This window comes from Crotalus tigris, unplaced genomic scaffold, assembly GCF_016545835.1.
Source record: "Crotalus tigris isolate CLP2741 ecotype Arizona unplaced genomic scaffold, ASM1654583v1 scf7180000017866.186403, whole genome shotgun sequence".
Taxonomy (NCBI): domain Eukaryota; kingdom Metazoa; phylum Chordata; class Lepidosauria; order Squamata; family Viperidae; genus Crotalus; species Crotalus tigris.
The window spans coordinates 26,180-53,373 of record NW_024096687.1 but is presented as its reverse complement, the minus strand read 5'-3'; the positions used below and the strand labels follow the sequence as shown (position 1 = coordinate 53,373).

Here is a 27,194-nt window from a genome sequence, read left to right as displayed (position 1 = left end):
TCAAAACAATAACTACTCCTGCTGATATATAAATGTAGGTACTTTACAAAAAGTATGGAGGCCTATTTATTATTATTTATTTATTAAATTTCTATGCCACCCATCTCCCCTACAAAGTGACTCTATTGCACACAACTTATGGGGCAATTTCTCTGAAAGCCCATTAAAACGATTCTTTCCTCATTTATAAATATTTCTTTTTTCTGGTATCTCCTTGCACATCTATTATATACGAGTGGGCAAGCTACAAAGTATGATTCAAGTGTTATTAAAGCTTGGGAATAGTGAATAGGAGACACTGACCTACTCTCTGTTATACTCAAGAATTAGAGAATGTCCACGAGATTTATAAACTAAACAGAGGGGAATCAATAGTTTATGATATCTGTTACTATTAGTATGCTGGGTTAAAAATATATTAATCATTAACAAAGATAATTAGAGCAGTCAACCTTTTACAGCAATCTTTTTTTTCTTTTTCTAAAAAAGGGAAGTTTTTTTTAAAACTACTCTCACTGTTTACAATTTAAGATGTTAGTTGTTTTCATTTACTTTAGCCAGCATGAATCTAATTACTAGATATGGTAAAAAGCCTCATATAATGTCCCAGGAAGTAATCTCCATATTTGTGCAACTTTCCCCCTTAAATGAGTTGCATATTTACTGGTAGTAAAAGCTTCATTTAAAAGGTAAATTCTCCACCCAAAGCTCTCACAAAATCCTGTACTTTTTATTGGAACAGTACCTGTATCTGTACTATATTCATAAGCAGATGGTAGCAGGAAATAAAAGAAATAATGCATCTTGCATAGTTAGGCTTACAGAACAAATGGCATATGGATTATACTTCATTTTGGAAAGCAAACAACACAAATAATGCCAATGAAAAAACAAGTTCTTTTGCAATCAGTCACAAGACAAAAGACAGAAAGGTGAAGATACCAATTGTATCCTTAGTTGGGTTATTTGTGCCAGCAACTCATAATCTAATTTTAAAACTGAATAAAATTAAAGCACCTAATTATTTTCTTAGCTAAAACGTTTATAAACAAAAGTGACAAATCTCCTATTTGTCCAACTGACAACAGCAAAAAACAACTGCTGGTTAATATATCCTGTATGTAGCATATATTAGCTTCAGACAGCAACCATCTGGACTGTTAAGGGTCAACTATTCACTCTCCACAGTTATTCCAGAACTGCTCAACCTGATTTTTTTTTACTGAATTTGATGCTAATATTTACCTGTGTTTAAGTAGTTATCATTTGTGGATACTGTTGCTAACTGCCACTTAAATGTAACTTTTTTAAAAAGGCAAACCAACCGTTATAAATTGCAAAAAAGTATAAGGTCAAGCCTGCCCCAAGAATTATCCAATGCTGACTAAAGTTTATATTTCCGACTATCACTCTCCCAGGAAGCATAAGGGATATTAAGCAGTTCCTTCCTTATCAATAACTCTATCCGGTTTTACTTTTTAACTGAATAGCTTGAAAGATTTCAACTATCAAAAATAAAATGAGACCTTACCATTTAGGTAAACAGTTTATACAATTTGAATATAAAGAGTATTCTGCTAAAGCTTTTCTCCCTTTAAACAGTTGATTTTGCTGTTTTCCTAGAAGTCTGTAATAGCCCCTTGAGCAACACCTATTTTCCTCAGTATCTTTATTATGATCGTTGACTAGCCTTTACAGTAGAAAAAGAGAATCATCATCAGGGGGAAAAAAACACTAAGACCATAAAATAAAAAAAAATATAGCTAATTAAAATATGCCCAGTTGCATAACTTGATAAAGATATTTGGCCACTTGATACGTGAATATAATCAGAATACTTTAAAAAATAGTAAATATAAAATTTATCAGTATGACTTGAACTGTAGAGATGGTTGGGGAGATCCTACGTCCTGCAACATCATAAAAAGTATTCGGTATGAGGACATGGGCAAGAGTTTCTACCTGTTTGATAGGAAGAGCAAAGTCTCTGTAAATAAGGAATCCCATGAAATCTTCCTGTCAGAGTGTTGAAGGGAGGTTACTAAAGTGGGTTCTGGAACAGGCCCATCAACATTTATTTAAAGTTAGATTGTATAGATACCTCACAGGTAGTGGGCTTGCAGATATCTAACATTTGGTGACAGAATTCAGGAGCACTGGTGATATCATTTTGGTAATCAATATCCCTAATTCTTTATTTTACTATTGATATAGCTTTCTCCACCTTCACTGGCCTAAATTTTCAGGAGAGAAACCAAATCTGCCAAGTCCTTCCATATAGGTACAGTACCAAAAAGATTGGTAGTTGTCCGATAATAGCAGAGCATTGAGCCTGTTAGGCCAAACATGATTTTGAGCCCTGAAATTAAAAACTTGGTCCAGGTCTGGATCTCAATACTTGGCATGTTTGCTTCATGCCTGAAGACTGTATTAGAAGTGCATTTTAGGGTAGTTCTAAGGAAATTTGATTTAATGACTTCATTAGGTTTGTATGTGGGTATTTTCTTCATCCAAATTGTCAACCTTCTAGTTCCTGTGAGAAAGATATTTTCTCCTCTTATTCTAAGAAAAATAAAAATGAATAAAATTGCTCTAGTGCTGCTGGGACTCACATCCATTTATTAAGCCTGGCAACAATTTCTGTGATATTTCAGTTGCTGAAGAAACAAGCTAGAACAAGTACTTACATGTGGTAATATGGATGCAGTTTAGGGGGAAAAGCAAAGGGAAAACAATTTGAGACCAGGTTTGAAATAAATTAAATGTTACATATAAATGATCAGGTAAGCAAGAGTTATATTAGTCACACTGATGGCACCACTAAAAATCAACAACCAAAGACAGACAGGAAAGTCACTTTTTCCTAGCAACTGCTAGATTGGATCTAAACACTTAAAAGAAAAGGTAGATAAGTCCTCAATATTGGACAGTTCCTCTAAGCTAAACCTCAGAGGTTTGGTAACAGGAAGACATAAGGCTCCTTTGTGCTTCCATCCCACTTTGGGTGCATCTGAAAAGAGAATCCCATACGCAAACTGCAATGGCGATTCTTCCAGCCCTGTCCCAATCTAATATTTATCCACAGACACTCAAACATTTTTGTGCTTTTTCTGGAGCAGACTATCCTCATAAAGGAAATTTGCAAGTAAAAGCTACTGGTGTAATTTCCATGAAGGTGTCTCATTCCTCCCATGAGAAAAAAAAATGGGGGGAGGGGAAAGGAAAGATGGAATTAGAGTAATCTTGAATTACTAAAGAGGGTCACATCACTGGATCAATAAGCACCACCGACAGAGATCAGGTTGCATTGTAATTCTGCCAATAATAGAGAGGATAGAAAAGCTGAGAGAATGATTTTTCTAAAGCAGCAGAGCATGAAACAGAAACTTGGTAAGCAATCCAAAGCAGTGTCTTGGTTTACAGACCCCAATGGTAGCACTAGGTTTTGCTCGTAGGCTCCGCTCATGAAACAATGCATTCAAACTTGCTTGAAAGATTATGGGTCCATTTCATAAAACAAGCTTTCATACTCACTGTAAACTAAATGTCATCAAAGTCACGAAGATGAAAGAAAAGTAGTAATTAAGCAACTAATTAAGCAACTGACTGGAGTAATACTTGCTGCTTTTGAGTCAGCAGCACATATCGCTGATTTTGTTACCTGTTATGCTAGAATAAAAAAAGGAATTCACTTTCCAAGAAGTGGCAGTGAGTTGAGATAAACTCTGCAGTACAAGTAAAGGAAACAAGTGACTAAATACATGAAGCCAGAAAATAGGGGCAGCTCACTGTCTTGCCAGTTTCAAACTGAAATTAGTTACAGATGCAGTCACGGTGTCTTGTGTAAACGCTATCGATTGGAAAGCTGACAGTCTTAGGAGTTTCAATGCTAAGACAATCAATTTGGCAACAGTGTCACCTGCCACTTTGCTGAATAGTTGACAATGCAATTATCCAGTGTGGAGGCAAGGAGTTGGCGTGTGTCAAATGCAATTAATCACCTTCTGGGCACTATTCAATAATGCATTTCACCGCCTGGTGCAAGAGACGACATGCGAAGACAAGTAGCAGTTTCAAGTCATTGAGGAACCACATTTCTTTCTTTTGGGGGAAACAGAATACAAAAAAAAAAAAAAAAGGAATACTGTCCGAGCATAACAACTGCATTTTAAAATGTTATTAGAATAGTCTCAATCAATATTTTTGCAGATGTGGTTGAAAGGCAACTTCAAAACCCAGGAGAGAGGCTGTGTTCAGGGCAGATGGCTGGGGGGGAAAATAACTGAATTAGAATCTGCAACCTTCATACTGAAAATAGGAGTTTGTGCATACACAATTATCGTAAGAATGCTGCAAATGCCAAATGTAATTAAACATCTCTTACCAGTTTAGCAACAAATAAAATATACATTTTAAACGGATTATCTCAATTTCCAGCATGGAACAGCTTAAAAGCCTTTGCTCTCTCTCTCTTTTTCTGTTAGAATAACAGAGTTGGAAGGGATCACAGAGGTCATCTAGCTCAACTTCCTATTCCTATTTTCATTACTATTTGAATTTGATAACAGATGAACTATGATTATGAAAGTGTCTGTGTTATCTGAAGTTGGCAACAATATCCCAATCTCAGCTTTTAGTGCCACCTAGCACAGTGAAGAAAGTTTTGAAGTGGAAAAGGAATATATATTATTACCCAAGAACAGAACATTCTCTTCCTAAAAGTAAAATATTTTCAAGGAAAAAATCAAGAAAGTCCAGTTGCCTTTTGAAAAGCACCTTTGGGACAACCATGACTTGGATAATGGAGAATCTCCACAAACATTTGTTATCTTCCTAGCTGACAGAATAACAGGTTTGCGTTACAATTTAATATGAACATTTAAGAGCATGCCCAGGCTTGCTTTCCTTATAAGATCTTATCATATAATGCATGAGTCAATAGCTTTTTCAGTTCTACGAAAGCAAGTAAATTGTCATTGGATTTTGCTTTGGGCAAGTCTGATATTTGGAAGATGATATCTGTAAAAGCCAGCATCCTACAAGAAGTGGTGATCTCACTGAATTTTGGTCATTTTCAAGATTACTTTTGGGGGATTCAGGCACAGAGAACATTATATTATTAATGAACAGTGTATTCTATAAATCTTTGAATATAATATTTATATTTATATCCATAAATATATATTGTTCATTTTATGATTTTTAGGGTTAGGCTTCCAAGTTACAGAAGAGCAGAATTGTAAATAAATGCTATTGGTCTTAAATTGTTCCTCAGGCAAGATAAATTTTAGTTATATTTATATCTCCATCTCCTGGATTGTTTATTCTGCTTGCTGTGCAATTAAGGAATTATCATCTTGATTTCTTCCAAAATGTGTTTTATTTATTCAAAAGATTCAAAAGTCACTTGTGTAATATTGTGGGAAATTAGCATATTTTATTCATTACTGCTTATAAAAATCACTGCCTTTAAATTCTGTTTCAATTATAATATTAATTATACAAAATATACATACCTAAGTATTTCAATTCAATTTATAGCCTATGTAGATACAGAGTTTCTTGGTGCATGATTTTTTTTTCTTATTTTTGTGGAAAATATACAAAAAAGTTTAAAATACAATTCACACAATTCACCTCAATGCACCACAAAGTAGATAGGTAAAAATGATGTAGAACATAGTTGCAAGGTATCTAAATCCTAAATCGCTCTTAACACTTTCAGTAAACAAGATCAGTCATCCTGAGGTATGTAACTAATTCAACATATATTATATACTAAAGTAAATATTTAGCTTTATATATAATTTTAACAAGATAAATACACAAACAATCACAGAACGATTTCTGAGAGAGTAAAACTGAACTTGACAGTGTTTATATTTATTCTCTCAGATACACGATAGGGAAAATAAGAACATCAAGTCCTGTACATGCATATTTGTACAACCTATAAAGGCTGAAAATTACAAAGTTTGTTTTAAGTGACTTTTTGTTAGTTGCATGCTAGGTTTTCGGCTTTAAGCTTTAAAAATGCAAATAATTAAAAGACAATTGTAGAGAAAAATAAGCACTGAACTTGAGGAATAAGAAAAATAAGCATTGAACTTGAGGAATAAGAAATCGGGTAAGAAATCTTCAAACTTGAAAGAAAAGTAAGGAATTATGAAGCTATCTTAAAAGTTACTCTGCTGACATTCTTTCAACCTCATTTCCTACTGTCAAATTAAAAGTAGGTCAACTGAAAATTATGAATATCAAAAATTAATTACAAATTTATTGAAAGGATATGTACGTATTAGAGATTCCCTTTATTTCCTTAGTGGTCACCTGAAATGTCCTTATAATTTGCAGCACTCTTTGATAATGATCTTAAATAACACAACTTTTAAAAATCCAACTACAAGTAGTCTTCAAATTATAATTGTAACTGAGCCCTTATTTTAAATTGTAAGTCATGACCGTCTTTAAGCGGGTCACTGCATACAATTTTGTGACCTTTTTGCATCAGTTGTTAAGCAAATGCTATGGGGCAGTGATAGCGAACCTTTTAGAGACTGAGTGCCCAAACTGCAACCCAAAACCCATTTATGCATCGTCGAGTGCCAGGTGGGTGTGTCCCATTGGCTGGGTGTGGCTGCGGTAGTAACGGCAGACTGGGTGGGACTAAAAAGTTCAATCAATTCCAAGTTTGCAAGATCTTTTTTTTTCCTGCGAGAAGTTGAAATTGACTGATTGAACCTTTTTTTTTTTTTGCACACGGCGGCGGAGGCCTAAAGCAAAAAAGTTTTATAAAACCCAGCTGAAGGCCTAGGACTGGGGCGATGGCGTGCGTGCCCACAGAGAGGGCTCTGAGTGCCGCCTCTGGCACCCATGCCATAGGTTCGCCACCACTGCTATGGGGCATATTTGCCAGAAACCAGAAGTAAACACTGATTTCCTTCAGAAACATTGTAAATAGCAATCCTGTGACCATGGGATTGTGCAAATGTCTGTAAATGTAATAAAAGCCAGCGGCTGTCATAAGTTTGAATCCGGGTACTAAATAACTTTGGAGGGGTTTGTCGTAACTTTGAATGGTCCCTAGGCAACCAGTCATAAGTTAAGGACAACTTTACCAGTTAATTAATAGAATCAGAAATTAATAAGCTCAGACACAGGCCACATAGCTTTATACAGAACAGTCTACAAAGCCATCTTCCTTTCTTCTAATGTTCCAGTGATGAAAAAATGATACCCTCCACAATTTGGGCATAAATTATGATAAGGTATAGGCATAATGTATTATGATAATGTATTACTTCTTTATGTCTTTATCTTAGAATGAGAAAGGAGAGGCAAAAACGTATTCTCGTATCGGCAGGGCGAAATCAGATGCTTACTCTGAACTTGTCTTGATGCTTTGTTTCCTGCATTACAGGGAGAGAGCTCTACCATTTCAAATACAATATTTACAAAGCTTCTATTTTCTATACACATTTATGGGGAAAAATAGTGATGCCACTTAAGCACTTTACTTTGCAGCAAGCATACTGTGACATCGGTGCCCACACCAAAAAAAACATTTCAATTAGCTGCAAACCAACAGTTGGATGACGGCCATCTGCTGGAAATGCCTGGCATTTATATTTTAATCAGTCTGATTCTCCAACAGTCATAACAAGTACAGATGAAACCATGAAAAATTCCACTGCTGCAGAAAATTAGGGTTCTGTGTGCTAGTCTTTCACTTGGCAAATTAAGAAGAAGCCTGCTGATCAGATTATCACTCTACTGAGTTCAGTATCTAGGAACTAGGAAAAACTAGAAAAAGGACATAATGGCAACCCTTTTCCTATCTATAGTGTCTGGAATTCAGAGGCATGCTAGTTAAAAGGCTTCCTGTAGGCTGGTACTCTTTCCTGCAAAGAAATACGGTATACCAAGAAAGGTAAGGCTTCTTTGTTAGCAGGGTTATCAGCACCTTCAAACTAATGTACCATGTTATACTAGGCTGCTCATAAAGGAAAGATCTTCAAATCAGATTTTCCTGCAGAGTTTATCTTAGCTTTCTGATAATCAGTCTTTTAAAACCTTACACATTGCTTTAATGAATATTTCAGAGCAAGTAAAATTGCCGAGAATATCAGGTGAACAGAGAGTTGGCCAGTTGTTGTCATACTTAAAGATTTAGTACGCGAATGGCAAAGAAAGACAACTTAACTACATTTTTCAAACCTTTCATATCTGGAGGGGGCAGCAATCTCAGCTCTATCAGACAGCAGAGCTCAGAGTTTAAATGGGACGTTGCTGCCTTGCTTTTCCTGTCTGTCTGTCTCCCTCTCTTTCTCTGAAGTTGCCTGGACAGCTTCCTCAAGCTGGTGTTATCACTCCCTCTAACCACTCTTGGCAGGCAATCTAATTCCCCCTGAAAAGGTCACTGCCATTTTAACTGCCTTTCAATCACATTAGGAATGTGGCTGCTCGTGCCCACAGAACTATGCCTGCAGCTCTCCTGGCTAAGGTGCAATCGATAAACTGACATACCATTCCCCCCACCCTCCCAGCAGTAGATGGCTCTTCCTCTGTGCCATTCAGAAGTACTGCTCCCTCCCCGTTTACTTACTTTGGCTAAAGGAATGACACAAGATGCTGTTTGACCAAAACTCTCATAAAAGCAATACTGACATATCCAGAAAGATAAGCTTGTAGGTCTTGAATGAAATAGCTCAATTGTGAAAACAAGGGAGGGGTTGCTGGAGGATTAGCTACATAGAAGCAGCCACATTCTGGGAACCAACCAGGCCCTTTCAAAACAGGTAGCCAAAAAAAAAAAAAAAAAAAAAAATCTTCCACAAAACTGCTTCCAGCTTTTTTCCCTGCAATCATTACGGTTATCTCTCCTACCTTCACCCTTTTTCCCTCAGTTACTACCATCATGTTTCCTCCATCGATCCTCATGTAAGACACTGTTTTTAAGTCTGCTCACCTTTTGACTGCGCTAAGCCATTTAAGAGATGACAGCAACCTCTATCAGCACAAAGCCAATATGATTCTTTTCAGATAAAGCACTTTTGTCACCCGTTCTCCCTCCCATTCACTCTTTCAAATAGCAGACATGTTAAAAAATGCTAAGCTTTCAAAGAAAAAAAAAAACATTTTTGAGCCTCACTCTCTAATTCTTTAAAAGGATAATCTCACAGTGGAAACGCTTAATGAAAATGAGCAGTTGTTATTTGAAAACAACTGAAGAATTGCTACAAATACTAGGACTATAAATTAAGACAATAAAAACTCAGTGTTTCTAGTTCTGGAGCAGAATACCATGTGGAACTTTAGACATATATAATAGAAGATAACCTTCCACAAAACCTAGCAGATAAGTCCAATAGGTACATTTGTTCCACTGACTGGGATCGCTACACTTTTTCAGCATGATAAATTTGCATCCTTCATCAAAGGATAGTATTTGCTGCTATAGGAGACCCAAGATAAGTGAATTTCACTTGCAAGGAGAACAGCTGCCCTTCACACAACCACAGGTTTTTACATAAATAGGTCTTTGTGTTTCTGTATGCATGGTAAAACAATGATTACCATTTTTTAAAATCAGAAAAATGTACCTCATTATCAGAATTTTAGGAAGTATTGAGCTAAACAAAAGCAGGGAAAAAACCCCAATAGATGGCACTCACCTGCCACGGCTGTGAAAGGAGTAAGATGGTATGATAAAGGAAATTCATAAACTGCATGAATTGATAATTCACTAATAATAACCTGTGAAATACAGGTTTCACCCTTACAGACCATCTAGCTAGATAAGATTCATAGAGATCATGGTTGATGGGTTCACACATTTTGCTGAGCCATGGTTTGTTTTAACAATAAGGCACATATTTGGATTTCTCATCACTCTAAGCGAACGCCAGTCAATGTGATCATCAGCAAATCACAATTTAAATAACTTATAGCTTAACACAAAGTGTAAACTATGCTACTAAAAATTTCAGGCCCCCAAACCAAGAAAGACACATAATTCTTCCAAGCTGTGTTCTTTACTGATCCACACCTACAGACCAAATCTTGCCAAACTGAAGCACTCTACTATCTGCATAGGGAGGGGCTGTCTTCACCCTCTTCCTCTAACACAAAGTATTTGGACTGGAATGGACCTGCACCCTTCCTAGAAATCCAGCCTACTACAAACCATCTCAAAGAAAGATTTCAGGAAAAAATAATCAGCTTTAAATAAGTTATTAATGTTCATTTTAGCAGTGGGATGTAAAGAGTACATCACTCTTAAAAGGTATCTAAGATAGAATACCCAGTTCAAGAGTTTTGCAAGTATATGCTTTAGCAACAACTTATGTTTTAAGTAAAAACCTCAGTACCATACTGTCTCCTTAATCCGTTAATATAAGAACTTGGAAACGTCAAGAGGTTGCACAGGGCAGTGAAAATACATCAAGAATATGCAGGAGGCAGAAGCTCAGGAGGCAAATGTTATCTTGAATATATTTATCCTTATTACCCCCTTAACATTAAAAGGGATTATCAAAGTGTTGTCTCCTAGCAAATGGCTGAGCCACTATAATACTGTACATTATTTGAAAAAGGTAAAAATAGCATGGAAGATTGCTCTAATTAAAATGTCTAAATTATACCGATGCAACTTAAATTATCTTCTTGGATGTTCTGCACTATTTTCAGGGAGCTCTTATTTACCAAAAATAAAATTCTTGCATTAGTAGGATAGGTCGACTGAAGCAAATACAGGAAATCCATAAATGACTGTGACAGAAGATTTGATGGGAAAATTTACCAATGCTGGTTTATAATACTGTAGAAAATAACACCAGGATATCTGAAAGGAATAAAGCATTAGATTACTGCGTAAGAACATATGAACAGTCCAAAAGAAGTGGTTGAACTCTGACCCATCTGCTTTCACCATGATTTACCTACATAGAAAAGTATGAAGGACACCTGAAAAAGGGAACGCCATCATAGGTATCCCTAGGCAGAAGCTGGGAAGGATGGGGAGGGGGAAGTGAACCATGCACCACAATGCAAATGCTGTCCCTTACATACAACACTTCAGTGCATATACAAAAGGACAGAGTTTATATCATGATGTCACTACTCATGTTCCATCATTTTGGCGTCATTCCGGCTTGGAGCAGTTGCCTATAAGTATCCTTTAGAACTCTTACCTAAATAATTTAATTTTGAAACCTGACTATTCGCACCAGTGTGGTTTTCTTTGCATATTTCAAATTAAAATGTAAATTATTACACATGACAGGTTGCAAACTTTAACTGTGATAGAGGAATGTATCAGCTTCCCTGCTTGGAAGGATGCAACGTTTTCCACAGAAACACAAGGTTCTCAATCAGTTTAGTGAATCCTGACACAGAGCAAAAGGCTGCATAGAAGAAAGGAGCCAGGTGCACAGTTAAAATTACATTCACCAATAAAACTCACAAAGGTCACATTTTACCATAACTCATTCACTCCTTTGTAGCCATTTTTCCTGTCACAGGGAAGGAAGAAAAAGAGGAAAAATAAGATGTGTTTGTCTGGGAACCCTCAGGGCTAGAGTGCTGGAGGTGTATGGCAGGTTGGTGAATTCTCATTTATCAGACTTAAAAATGATAGAGTGATAAATGCATAACTGGACCTTTAATATTTTATGCAGGTGCTAAAGTGACTTAGCTGTCAACTTCCATACATCAACAGCAGCTTATAAAGTTGCTTTCGTCACTATAGATTGGGGCTATTTACTATGCTATTTTTCGTAATTTTTTAAAATGCAGAGTATCACTGAAACCGACTGGCCTTTTACAGTATCTTTCCAACTTTGACCAATACTATCTCAATATTAACATAATATTTATAAATCCAACCATTTTATTCTGTTTTCATAGGTGCAGAAAAGACATTTTTATACTAGCAAAAATGCAAGTTCCAATGTACACTGAAAACAGATGCATGTTACAGCTTATAAGACGGTACAATATTTAATAATATCAAAAATCTCTCCCAAAGTAATTGAGCTTTAAGAATTAAGAAGGGAACTTTACCTCTGAACCCTCCCTCCAGGAGGGTGGTAGCACGTATTCTCTTCTGCCCACACCATTCATATTCTTCAAAGCGATTACCGTTCTCATTCTCAATGTCAACAGGGTCATCCTCCATCATGCATGACCCTTCCCTCTGAATAAATAAAACATTAAGCATCTTTTTAGTATCTTGGAAAATAGATAATATTCATCCTAGTAGGGATGCTGAGGTAAATTATGGAGAAATTTGCAAGGTTAAACTGCTTATGAGCAATGACAAAATGTTACAGAATGTGTTGTTTTAAAATTATGAGAGTTCCCAAAAATATATATGATTTAAAGAACTGTGGAAATGTAAGGCTAGAATACTTAAATAATGCCTATTATTATCTAAAACCAGCCAATGAATTGTCAATTTGGAATTTGAATTGAGAATTTTCTGACATTCAATCTGCTGAAGAAAAACTATAACGGACTGTTTTAACAAGGAAGAAAAATAAAAATGTCCTTCACGCTACAGAAAGGATTTGTCTAAAATTTATAAATAACTGAAATACAATGACTAATACAGATTGTAATCTTTTGTTTAATTGAATAAATCAGAGATATCATCAAACACTGCATTAAGGTCTCCCTCTAGACACACCACCACCCCTAACTTTATTTCAATATTGTATACCGTATGAAAAAAATCCAATAAAATGAGAAAGCTTGGAAAAGCAGAAAATTGAAGCTTTAACTAAGTTAGAATTGATCGTTCTGGATAAAGTTTTAGTATTATTACTTCTCATATACAATTACTATCTGCATGAACTGCCATCACATACATGCTATCGTATCTGTGTGGCTACTTTAATGCTAAATATACTAAAATTTAAGGACAACAGCCAGGTGGCTGATTTTGAAGATGTGATTTAATTCATTAATCAAAAATAGCCACATCAACAATATCAACTGTAAAAACACCAGGCCATGGTCTGCTATTTTAAAGGATGCGGTATCTGTCATGTTCCAAATGACAGGCTATACTCCCACCAGGAAATTACTGAGCACCCTAATTAATGCTATAAATGGTATAGGAAAATTAGATCCAAGGTCCAATAAACTTACTAAAACTAGACCATTGCTTGACCAAATGTGTATATAGTTACTTTTTGTTAAAAGGACAGTAGCATCTGGGTGCCACATATTTAACTTTGAGGGCTTCACTTCTCCTCTCCAATACATTCTCAGTTTTATTGCATTAATGTTAAACTACAGTTGCATACTATAATCGAGCTCCAGAAAAGTAGGAAAAGCCTCCTGTAGCTCAGAAGTAGAGACCTTCTGAAAAGACCAAAGTTACAGGTCACAATTTTCCTCCTATGCTTCTGTAGGGCAATAGAAAGGTGCCCAATGACATAGGGGCATCAACCCCTTTTCATGTTTAAGGCATTTTAATGATGATAATTTCCATGATTAAATTCTCCCCAAATCTTACCCCTCTAAAAAAAAGGCTGTTGCAAAAATCTAGCCATTTTCTCATTGCATTTCAGTGGCTCAATCTCAGTATCGGTGGGGACGTGTGTGTGCTGACTGCTACTGTAATAGCAACTGAGACTACAATCCATTCTCATTTGAAAGGCTAGGAAGATTGGCTGTAACGTAACAAGACTGCCAAAATGATAAGCAAGTAATCAAGTGGATCTGCAAAGGAACGTTCAAGTCTCAGGTCTTCAATTGGCAACTTCGATTTCTATCCAGATATCAGGCAAAGCAGAGAGCGTAGAAAGAAAGAAAGAAAGGAGAGGCAGCAAGGGTTTCCTTAGCATTTCTACCTTTGCAAGGCATTGTTCGACATGCCCACTCCTCTCCTCCTCGGATCCTGAGAGAGGCTGGCTGCAGAGGGGACATACCTGTCCTTCGTCTTGCTTCCTCCTTTTCATTTTTCCAATCCGAGCTGTTCAAGGAAAGCAGAGAGAGAAGAAAAGTACAACAGGTTACATTTGTAAGATTAGCCCCTTCTCTATGCAGTGTCAATAGCATCCATATCTATTCCTTGTAAGGGACAAATACATACACAATTAAAAAGAAAATACCACACAGGTTTGAATGTTATCTTGAGCACTCTAAACTTAATCCTCTTCATCTCGCCATCTTCGTGGCATGGTCAAATACAAATCAAATTCCTTGTCTTCAAGAAGTCATGCTTAGTTCTATAATTACTATAGCACTGCATCTTTCTAAAAAAAACCCCAACAACTAAAGCCATTGAGTTATCTCAAAGCAGCACATTAACTGAAGCAGAGAGCTTCCGATTCATTCCATTGGACTACAATTTAAGATGTTTTTGCTGGAAAGTAGTGTTGATTTCTAGATTTTGGTGAAAATGCCCCATAGCAAAAAATGGTTTTGTTTAATGATTGTGGTGTTCACTTAATGACCATGGTGAATTGTTTAATGACTATTGGGAAAAAGGTCATAAAATGGGGTCAATTTCTATACCTGTGATATTGTATAGTGATTTTGTAAATATGGAGGTAAAAAGTTATAAATTATGGACCTGCTTTTGGAGGGGGGGGGGGAGAATAATTATTACAGTTGAAAAATATTTATCAGTATTCAACCAGTGGGGATAACTTTATGGTTTTATACACTTTTTTCTCTTTGTTATTGTTATGTATTCTTTATTTCCTTTTTTATTTTGTATTTTAACTTTGGAAATAAAAAAAATAGAAAAAGGGAAATGTACATCACAAAAACACTGATTAATACAGTTCAGGCAAATGTTAATATTACGAGCTGATTATGTGTTGCTATATGTTGCGCAGATGTGTAACATAAATGTTATATTTGTTGCAACTTCATAGAATTCATACCAAGCATGAAAAATAATCTCAAAAATACTCTAAAGAAAGACAAAATATGGATAGGAATAACTTGGTAGATATAAGTTGCTACTAATAATTTGGGGATGCAAATGCAGGAAAAACAGTCTGTTCAATTACATGGTCATCTTTAGTTGACTATAAATAATCATGCAAATATTTGAAGAATATTATTTCCCTGAACTTCTCCCATTTTCCCTCCAATCACATTTTTTCTGAAATAACAATTCCCAACAAACTCACAGGCACCTACTTTTCAGCAAATACACCATGCAAGAGGAAACAGATCTCATTAGCTCTGGATCATGTCTCCAGAATAGCACAAGTGGCACTGGCTTTTACCCTCTCAGATTTATGGTAAGGACACTTAACACAAAACAAAAATCACTTCTGCAATAAACCTTGCTCTTATTTAATAATTTCTCTCATGTTTTCAGGATCAGATAAGTAGAAAACAGCTCCATGTAAAATATTCTAAATTTTCACGATAATCAGGCTACCACTTTCTTGAAAGGAAATTGGAAGTCTTCATATAGAAAGTTGCATATACAGCTTTTCCCATGTTCATGGGAACAAGTGTTAATACAACCCAGAAAAAAACATGTGGTAAAAACATGCACTAAAGAATACTGCCATTAGAATTCTCCTTATCTGTAAGTCACAAAATCTACAATTACTTATTCTTAATCACTCATCTAGTTAATTTGCAATCAAAAAGATTTTCATGTTATATTTTCAATAACTTTTGCTTTTTTAAAAAAAACATCCTCAATTACCAGGATGTTGATAGTATTTCTTATTTATCTCAAGGACTACCTGGAATAATATCTCTGATTACCAATTGCATCTTTTTTAAAATAAATCTTTTACTGAAAAGCCTGTGATGCTGATTGAAGGAGAAATTGTAAAACATTTTATAAAATACTAACGTTAGTAACTTGGGTTCTAACTATTATTTGCAAAGCTTCTACATTTATGCCATTATAATAAACCTAAATATTGTGGGCCCAATTTCATGTTGCTAGATTATTAAGTTTATTATGTATATGCTAGCATGATGCACAAGTAATGTAAAGGGCTTGATTTTTTTGCTAGGCTGATGAATGTTTGACACAATTCAGAAAATAAGACCACATTATTATGATGCATTCTCAGTGGTGGAGACAGCTTTAAAAAACATATTAACAGCTATTGCAAACAAAAAAAATGTTCTTGTTCACAAAATCAGAGTGGCAGAAGCTAAACTGTAAAAACAGCAAAAGGAAGATAAGAAAAAAGTTAGCAATAGCTTGATGGTGGAATGCAGGACAAGGAACCGAGGCTGTTTGAAAAACCACAGTGAGAAGAATTTCCAATTGCTGCTATAAAGCTTAGCTATCACTTCTAATCAACATAGGAAGGATGGAGTAGCCCCAAAGGAAGGGGGGCAATTGCTCAGCTGTCCCAAAGGAGAACAGCTCAAAAGAACACACAAGTGAGACCACAGTATTGTTAATTAGTGCTGATAGATGAAATCATTTCTAATTAGCTCACTAATCCTTCTCCCCTGTACTCTTGTCACAGGAGCAAAGAGAGGGGCATGGCTGATTTTTTTCCTAATGTTTAAGCCAAAGATTTTTTTTAAAGAATAAGCCTGAATGAAACAACAGAAAAACTATCAGTAAAGGTTCCAAAGAGTTAGTCAACTTAGTTCTTGCAGTCCCCTCAAGTTAGAATATAGCTGAAGTTAAATTCTGTAAGGGACTTGTCTATACCAATGAAATAGACATGATAAAAGAAAATTTGATAGTTTTAAGGTGTACAAGGCATTTTAAATTATTAGATTTATTTTGCTTAAACAACCAGGGCATAGGAAAATCATTAGCATTACAATAAAAAATCTGCCACTGGAATGATTTCATGTACCAGAGTGTTGCTGACAGTCACTTTAAAAAAAAGGCATTCCTTCTTTGATTGGATTAATCATGAGTCCAAATTGCTACAAAAATGTATTTCAAATACATTTATGTCATTGCTTCCTTTTCTACATAGGAGTACACAATTGTAACCGGTTTTGTTTTATTAATCCAAATAGCACAAATTCAGACTTAGTCTTAATTTACACTATCTCATATACTTGTTCCGGTTTATCTGAAGTTTTTATTTTGGAGAGTCTTAGAAGGGCTCTGTGCTAAAATAGTCATGTGAATGTGCCTAACAGAGTATCTCTACAGGAAAAGCTAGGAGCCAGGTCCCAGTCCTTTTCATATTCCGCCTTTATTTTCTCTATTCTTTGTTTTGCAGGGCCTTATTTTGTATATATTACATAACTTTTATGTTGCTGGGAAGCCTGGAATCATGCCTATCTTATGTTCCATAATCTAGGTTATCATTTACATATTGAAATCCAAATTTGTATTCCACATTCTACGGTACTTATGTTGACTACTCTCTTCAAAAGAAAAACCCAGCATGTCTTTTTCTACTGTAATCTACAAACTAGCCTACTATTAGTTATTAGTTTCTAACTCATTTTTGCTTGTTCATCAATCAATACTTGCTCAGATTGTAGTATTTCTTCTGCATATCCTAGATTGGTACAGTTAAGAATTATATTCAATTCACCTTTGGAACCGGAACTGACACAATTATTTTCAGGATTAATGTGTACATCATTGTTTAAAGAATTTATATGACCACCTATTTCATATAATGATCCCAGTCAGCTCATAACTGGTAAAAACAGGAATACCCTCCCTCTCTAATTGGCTTCAGACCAATCAGTCTCTTGCCTCAACTCCCATTCTAGGTCAACATTTGGGGAAAGAGCCAGGTCTTTACAGCCTTCTGCAAGGCTCAAAGGATAGGGATCCCTCACATTTCAAGTGGAAGGTTATTTCAAGGCTGGGACAATTACAGAGAAGCTGTGCCTATGTGCAGTTAAATTTTTGGAATTATAGGTTAATGAATCTCATGGTTTACTTTTTAGTTTTAAATAAACCAAAGTATTAGAAAATACTTTTATGAGGAAATTATTTGGGCAATTTAGAATACATATGGAATACATATGACATCTGTTGGCAATTCCTTAGATCAAGGGTGTCAAACTGCTGGCCTGTGGGCCAGTTGCATCATAAGCTGCAATGCAAAAAGTCATGAAACGTTGTGACACGTCACATGATGTGGGCAAGTTTGACACCCATGCCTTAGATCAAAGCTGCCACAGAAAGCCAGAAAAAAATGCAGATTTTAAAGTTGTTGAAAGTACATGGTATGTACAGTACCCAAATAGACTCCAAATCACCTTTTCCCTCAAAATCTGGATTGCTGCACAACAGAAGCCAATACACGCAGCAAAAACTGATTTGCTTTAAAAAGTCTTGGAAAAATATTTGTGTTTCGGCACTAGGCATTTTCCAATAATAGCACCAGATGCCGCAAGGAATATTTGTGAGATGATCAATATATGAAATGGTACAATAGTATTCATTAATCAAATGCCAGAGGTATTCAATAGTGGAAATTGTACTGCAGTTTATGAATGTAAAACACAGATTACATGTATTCACAATGCAATGCATGGTGTTTATTAATTCAAGAGTTCACTCTTAAAGTATTGTAAGTACTACTAACATAGATCTTACAGCCTTGAAGCCACCTAGTAATTTTGAAATGCGTAATACAATACTTTTTTCTTGCAATTTTAAACTACTTTATAATTTGAAAGCTTGAGATTTCAGTGTATTTGCTTTTGATTGGATTAAGCACTGACAAATAGAATTAAAGAATTATTACAGATTTTAAAAATGTATTTTTGTTTTAAAGATTTCATAGTATTAATATTTTAATCTGACTAAAATATCTCAGTGCTAAAAGCTGTAAAAAATTACTACGTGCAAATATTGTATCTGTGGTTTCCTTATAGGGGCAAATAATCTGAAGAATTAAATCTGTGGAAATCAAATTAAATATTAATCTTGATTCTCTACAAAATGCCATAGAGATTGGGAGCAGGAGATCACACACACATAAACACACATTGTGAAATATAGCTGATCAGAAACTGAAGAACAGCTCATGTGAAGTGTGGTTGGAAAAAGTACCAAAAGAAACATGTGAAATAAGGACATTAAAAAAATTATATATAGTAGTATCCAATGCTGGTGGTAAAAAGGGCAGCACCAATTTAGGGGAAAAAATCAAAGAAACAAAAACACGTTAGCAACACAAATGATAAGTAAGGCTTTAAAACTGTAGACCACCACTTGCTAAAGTACCTTATAAAGGAAGAGAGCATTAGCCCCATCAGACACTAATACTGGAAACTGTTATTCCTAACAAAAGACAAGAACATAGGTTTCACTCACCATTCAGCCGGGTCTGTCTGTTTGCCCTTACTCGCAAAAAGGTCTATGAACAGAAGACACAATAACGTAAATAGATAGAATTAGGGCCCTGCTAATGAGAAAACCAGAGAATAATTTAATCAGTTTTAAGAAATATTCTTGAAAGGAATCCACTCCCAGAATATTTTTAAAAATACACACCAGTTTCATTAATCAGTTTCTGGCTTATTTTTTCCCCATTTATTAATTCAAACCATTCATAGTTTCCCAACAGCTTCCTTTATTCATGTTTTCTTTTGCTCATACAGTCATATTTGGACTTTCAGAACTCTCTCGTTTAAAATGATATTGCCAGTCTCGTTTGCTTTCTAAATTTCATAGACTGTCTATTATTAAAAGCATTGAGTCTGTAATAGTAGCTGTAAGCAGGTTCCCTGCCTGCCTCACTATCTTAGGCTGGCTCAAACTCCAAACCGATCTGCCAAATTGAGTATCTATTTTGGCCCCATTTTCTAAATACAACTCCAGCTTCCCCCCCTCCCCGTAGGTGTTCTGCCATTCCTACTAAATTAAGTCGTTCTTAATCAACTTCTAACATAGTTCGTTCTCTCTTTATATAAAAAGAGACCTCTCCAAGTTTATCCTGAGAATGTAAACAGACCACTCCCCCTCTCAGGAAGGACGGCCCACCTTCCTTAGATGTAAACAAGGCCTATTCCCTTCCTTAGCAATAAATGGCTTCGGCCCCAGAAACAATCCACGTTCGCACCTCCTCCCGACCACCGGGCTCCCTCCTCTCGCTCTGCATGGCCGGGGATGAGAATGGATTCGGGCAACGGCCCCGGCACCTGCAATTAACTCTCCACAACAGCGGCCGTCGCCATATTAGCTGCGATCATGTGACCAGCCGTCGCCACCGTCGTCTACGCGGGGTGAGAGTTCAGAGGAAGTTGTTCTCATGGCAACTAAGGCTGGGAGCGGGCGAGGGTTGAGGGGTTCCTGCCATAATAGCGCGTTCCTCAATCGCGTTCCTTTTGTAAACACCGGTTAACACAGTCCGGATGCCTGAAATGTCGTCTTTGCCCAATTCCCAGAGATAACCATCAGGTCGTCCCCGTCGCCTTTCTAACAACTTTGTGATTCACATAACTCCTTAAAACAAATCCGCGCTCTAGCGCGCCTGGTCTGTACTTTGAAAAGCAGCATTTTTCCTCTTCACAATAAAAGATCAAGGTTACTGATAGTATTCTGTCTTTTTCTTCTAATTAAATTAAGAGTGCTGTAAAGATCCGTGCCCCTATTTTTGTAACAGCATGCCTAATATTCTGGTTTCACTAGCCTGAGCCTATATTGACAAAGTAGTAAAGAATGGTTACTGGCCAAGACATACACATTTCCTAAAACGAAAAAAAAAATCTTGCTAATGGCAGCACTGGAAATGGCATGGCAGTACATAATTTTCATCCTGGTTTATGTTCATGATATAGGTGTATGTTGGTTATTTTGCCAACAGATTATGTCCATGCATTTAATGAAATGGATCATAATCTATAAAAGTTTGCATCATAACAACTTTGCTCTTTCAACTACTTTAAGACGTTTTTGCTGCAACATTTCCACAATCATGTAAAACAAGATACATACACTACAGAAATTTAATTTTCAGATTTAAGATTTAGTATGTTATGAAAATCCTTGAAAGAGTTAATTCATCAAACCAAAGTTCAACTAACTTGGGTAAACATATTGTGCAATCTTCCAACTATAAAGAGTCAGAAAAAGATGCTTTAAACTGTCACTAAAATTTTCTAAAAAAGCAAAACAGAAAATTTTCACTATGTTTGATAAGCATGAATAGCGAATATGATACAACTTTGAAAGATATGAAAACCCATTCAAAGTCCAACCTTAAGACCTTATTGTCAGACCACTGCCTATAAAAAGGAAATCATGCAGCTACTGGGTGCTCTGCTAATATAACATCCCAGATTTTTTGGGATGATATATTTCTTTAGTCTTAAAAATGTTGCAGTAGGTATCCTATAAATTTCATTATCAGAAAAATACTCATTTTATGATAATCTTTAAATATCCTTATATTTAGCAAGAATACATAAGTAGTGTGCCCTTTTATTAAAGTAATCAATATGTAATATGCTCATGTCTTTGTAAATGTTTAATCCTATTGAAGTCAATAGGAGTCGGCTCTGGTGAATTGGATCTCTTTGTAGGGCCAATATCCAAAAAAAAAAAAAAAATCTTTCCAAAGTACTAAAGCTGTCAGGCATTATTTTTCTGTGTTATTTCCAAATAGTTGTTGCAAGAAAGTTAAGCCTATAGAATAACAGAGTTGAAAGGGACACTGGAGTTCTTCTAGCCCAACCTCATGCTCAGAAAGGAGAGCCTATACTGGCTGCCCAATCTCTTCTTAAAAACCTCTGGTCATGGATCACCTACAACTTCTGGAGGCAAGCTGTTCCACTGATCAATTGTTCTCCCTGTTAGGAAATTTCTCCTTAATTCTAGGTTGGATCTCTTCTTGATAATTTTCCATCTGTTACTTCTTGTCCTGCTCTCAGGTGCTTTAGACAATAGGTTGATCTGTCTTATCTGTGGCAGTCCCTCAAATATTGGAACACTGCTATATGTGTCACACACACACACACACACACACACACACACACACACATCCTTCTCATATAAGAGAAGGAACTATGTCCTGTATGCTTTAGAAGTAGTATCCTATTAGCGTAAAGTACCCCTGCAGCCATCAAGACTTTTCAAGTATTAAAGCCAAATGGGTATGACTGTGATCTGAAGATTTTACTGTTAAAACTGACCAAAGCATCAAAAACCTTGAGAATTTCTTAAAAGCCTAAATCATCAAATTCAACAGAGAGAATTTATCATACTTTCAACAAATATGGTACTGCATGGAGAGCCGCAATGTAGACTTTCAGTGATAGGGTTTAGCAAAGATCTGTATCCTTTCATGTTTTTCTAATATTACTCTAATGTTACACTCATTCTGATATTACCCTTGATCGGAATCCTTATCATACACACAAATTTTCCCTGGCACTACTAATAACAATAACACCTAACAGTGTACTTTTTAACATGTCAGTACACTAGTATTAATGCTGATCTGATTTATATTAAATATCTTAGTTAATGAGATACTGTAAATTAGACATGTCAAACTCGCGACATCACATGATGTCATGCGACGTATCGGAGCTTCTTCCCCATTGCTGGCAATGGGGTGGGCGTGATTTCCTGGTGACGTATCCGGCCTACGGGCCAGCAGTTTGACACCCCTGGTGTAAATAATTGAAATTAAATAAAACATATATATTATAAGCAAGCACTATGGTTGAAAGAAAGATATAAATATGTTTAGAAGTCTTTCAAATTTCTTCATTCCTTTTTCCCCCCTAATTGTACTTCCGTACGTCAGGTAGGCACTGATTTTACAAGATTTATAGCAAACATATCCATCACAAATTGTATGAATGGATGACTTTGCATATCATAAATATTAAGACAGATTTTGAAACTAAAACAGAAGTAAAATATCTTAACTGAGATTCAGAAGAAAAGAGAAAGGAAAAAAGTTATTTGCAGTTTTAACATAACCTTAGCTGGCAGCTTCATTCTAGTACATTGAAATTCTTGTTTAGATGCTTTGTCCATATTGTACTTGGCAGGTGACTTCACTAAGAGCACAGTGTACCACAATTTACTGGTCCTTGTCTTTGGAGATTGTTACATATGTAATTAGAGATTGTCACATAGGTAATTTCTTCATATACTTCTGTTTATGAACATCATCTATACGTATGAGATGTCATTTTTGTTGACTGTAAATCAGGTCACATAAATTTAGCCAATGACCAATGAAGATGCATATTTTATAAACAAAAGAGATAACAAAAATAAATACCTGGATAATAGAAGAAAATATTTCAATAATAAGTTAATGAGATGTATATTGTATACACTGATAATATCTCCAGAAACTGAAACAGTTTCTTAGAAGAAACCATGCATTAATTATTCCACAAAGGCTAAGATGTAATCAGGCTCTACATTTACATCCTGAAATTGGGATGTAATTGGCTCCTCCCTCATCTCAACTACTTACAATTTAGCTTAGAGAAAAAGGATGAAACCTGATTTTTAATGGATTTTATTCTTCAAGCAAATTGCATTCTCATCATGCATTTTCCTTCTACTTACTGTCCAATACTCCTCTTTCCCTGATTTGGAATATTATAACCTGACTCAATGTAATGCTTAGCATTCTCATTTCAAATTTATTACAGTGAGAGATAGGAGTGTTCCATATTTTCTACGACCTGACCTAAATTGATTTCTTGTGTTAGAGAAATAGATGCAAAGAATTTTTTTACTGGAACAGTTTTTTTTTCTTTTTGGAAAAAATGTCATGTCATTAATCCTATTCAAATTCATAAGCATATGAAGAAAAGATATGGAATAAAAATTCCATTTTCAAAAGCAATGCTGTTTCCCTAGTGTGAGTAAAATATTCAACTCAATATTAAGGAATTTTAAGTGATGATGTGGGGCATAAAGAGGAGCTACTAATTATTTTTTCAGGAAAGCAACACAAAACATCATTTTTAACCCGTCCCCAGCCTATTGTGAAGATGTATTTTCTTGCTGTGTGTCTAAAGCAGTGTTTTCTCAGTTCTATCAGCATAAACCATGCCAAGTGGTCTGTTGCTTTAGTTCATTTCATTATCTCATGACACCTATTAATTTTGGATACCATGATGAAACTGGGAAAAGTTCTACAAGTGATGGAAAGAACAGTGAAAAAAAGTGATGCTCACCCCCCCCCCATCCACACACACTGGGGTGAAACTGACTAAAGTTTTCTTGTTTCTCTTCTAGCTCAAGTGATACCAAGAATTATAAAAAAGTAATTTTTCTCATTACCCGGTGCACTGGAAAAATGCTCAACAAGAGCAAGCAATTCCTGCTTTGCAGTTGGACAAGATGACCTCTAAGGCCCTTCCAGCCATATTATTTTATTGTTTGGATGTTTTTTCAAGCAAACAGAAACCATGTGTTCTTAGAACCAACTCTTTTCTGAAAGGAAAGTGATTGGTTCTTGCTTTCCAGGGATGGGTGGGAAACAAACAGAAGCAGGAAAATCTACTAATTAGAATGTGATAACTGTATACAGGTAGAACACCTGGTCAGCTGAAGTTTGAAATCCATATGACAATTTCTTAAGATGGCTTGATTTCCAGGCAATATTATAAGAGTCAAGCAGTTTAAGGTTGACAGGTGAAATTGAATTCTGTTTTTACTATTCATTTTAGTAGAACAAATAGTACATGGTACAAAATTTAAGATGAATTTCTTAAATTAATTTTCTTGGATTTTAAAGTACAAGTGTAAATTGTAAAATCTTTAGATTTAATGTTAAAACTATTTTTTTCCAAATTATTGAAATTATAGCCACTGAATAATAGTACTGAAGATTCTAATTTCCTAATCAGTTTAAAATATTCTGAAGTCAACTTTCCTACTTCCTAATTTTGTTGCTCTTGAACATTAAATTATAAGACCAGGTTATATTTGTATCAAAATGGATTGAAATGCATAGCCTCATCATAACTTCTACTAACATTCAAAATTCAGATTTTCCATATGAGGTTTCTAATATCTTCTGAAAAGCAACACATTGTTTGGGTATTTCTTGTTACTTGATTGTTTTTAACTGGTATATTTTTACCCTGGATAAGCTTGTGGTTAACCCATTCAGAGTCACTACGATTCAAAAGGTATATAAGCTGAAATATTATATAAGTAATCTTTTAATGATACAAATGTTAATAGTGATCTACATTTAACTACAAAGTTGATTAGTTCAAGCTTTTATTAATTACTCTGTAAGGAATATTTGCCTACTTATCTCTTCCTATTATACAATATTTTCATAGGAAGCATAAATCTCACAAAAAATGGCAATGTACCATTAGTAATACTTCAGTTTACACACACACAAGGCATTTCATGGAAAATTCAGCCCATGGAATCAAAGGAAGATTTATTATACAATATCTTTTTAATTAACCCTCAGCTGGATTTATGTTTGAGGTTTGACTATATTCCCAGCTGAATTCATATAACAATTATACATTGGTTTTTTAATTAATCAGATCTGCAATTTTCAGAATAAAGATAATTTGAAAGAAAAGAAGAAAAGAAATATCCTAGAGTTTGTATAAGAATTTCTTGATATGTAAAATGAATACTGTTATAAATAGTGTTGACTGGTTTTTGAAAGAATGAATACATGTTGAAAACACTTGACTGTGAAATACGAAATATAATACAGATTATGTAAACAATGTATCTGCTTATGACAATAGCTACTATTATGGTTAATACACATAAATTAGTTATACAATATCCAGAGAGAGTATCTTATTAATAGAGTTAATAAGAGTAACTATGCATCTTATTTTCCAATTAGAAGAATGTAGCTCATTTAGGAAGCAGTATATAAGTCTAAGTGCTATTGCTATCTATCTATAAAATTCATCACCTCTGTATGTTGAAGTTTAAAAAAACTTTACTAAGAGAATATTATATGAAATTAAGATGTTCATTTGGATGAAAATAATCCAACTTCCAGAATTCCTCACCCAGCCTAGTTGGCTGGGGAATTCTGGGAACTGAAGTCCACCCATCTTCAAGCTGCTCAGGCTGAGACACACTATATTACACCATAAAGTGCTTCGTCATTGTAATGAGCAACTGTTAAAAATACTGCTGAGCATTAAAAACCAAATTTTTGTTTTCTTAAAACAGTTGCATTCTATGCTTCTTTCAGAATGGAGCATTAAAGTTAATTATTTCTTCTTGATCATTTAGGGCAATTTATTGGGCCTTTCCCTTTTATCCACTTGAAAAGTAATATCTGTGCAATATTGTATTGTTGGGCTATTATATTGTCACACACAAATATTCTCATACTCAATAATCCTCTTTATCAACCACTACGACACAAAGCAATAAAAAAATAAAAAGTGGATATAAGCCTCTCAAAGAAATTTGCAATACTGTTGTATTACAGTATTGTTTAGTCAGGGTTTTGGGGATATAGAAACCTATGTATTAAACAACTATTATCTGAATTTACATATGACATACAAAGACTAACATCATTCCCTGAAAGATCTGTTAGTGCCATTTAGTAGCTCCTGGCTTTCAGTCATCAGCTGAGTCCTCCTGGTATCTTTCTCACCTGGTATCTGTCAGAGTGATGAATATCATCTGAGGAATGGGGTGATGCTGTTGGAGAATCTCCTTCCCGCTTGATAGAGGCTGACAACAATATTGACTGCAGGAAAAGGAGGGGAAAGGGAAAGCAGTTAAGAATGCAGAGTAGAAATGGAGCAGGAGATGTGATATACAGTAACAATAATTTAAAAAGCCATGATTAAGTCAACCATGGGTTAGCATGTCATACAAACACAGCCTATCATCCTTGGTTCTCTCCTGTAATAATTTGCATAAACTTTTATTGACAGAATTTTTAAAAATGTAGCATGTTTTTTTTTTATTCTTAATGCAAGTTTTCTTGTTTGTATTATTTGTAGGGACTGTTTGTGTTCAGGGCAGACATTTTTATAGTATTTAACTCTTTAAAATAGGAGTAAAATGATGAGACAAAGATCATCAATGGCAGTTCCATGCTAAAATGCCTACATTTTTATCCAATGTTTGTAGTTTATTCGCTGTAAGAATACTAGCAAGAAATTCAAACAGGTAAAAACAAGCTCATTTTTTTCCTCACATGAATGAAAACTCTTTAGCAAATGTATTCAAATAATATAAATACAACAATGAATAGGCAGAACAAGAACTGCTACAAATTATTTCAGAAATGACAAATAATATTACACAGTCATAAGAT

At 35.2% G+C, this 27,194-nt stretch overlaps 1 protein-coding gene across 6 annotated transcripts in view; it reads right to left on the bottom strand.

Moving 5' to 3' along the window:
* Nucleotides 1–26,614, bottom strand: part of LOC120308106 (E3 ubiquitin-protein ligase RNF220) — a 71,309-nt gene extending 44,695 nt beyond the window's left edge. Inside the window, exons 1-4 of one of the 6 annotated variants that reach the window (XM_039343646.1) lie at nt 26,523–26,614; nt 19,256–19,298; nt 13,860–13,981; nt 12,064–12,196 (exon numbers count right to left, since the gene is read on the bottom strand). In XM_039343646.1, the coding sequence (XP_039199580.1) occupies nt 12,064–12,196; nt 13,860–13,967 (241 nt within the window). In that variant the 5' untranslated portion in view covers nt 13,968–13,981; nt 19,256–19,298; nt 26,523–26,614. Of the gene's footprint in view, nt 1–12,063; nt 12,197–13,859; nt 13,982–19,255; nt 19,299–19,924; nt 20,416–26,522 lie in introns of those variants that run through there. The other 5 variants (XM_039343644.1, XM_039343641.1, XM_039343640.1 and 2 more) reach the window with 5 other exon arrangements.
* Nucleotides 26,615–27,194: the final 580 nt, after the last annotated feature.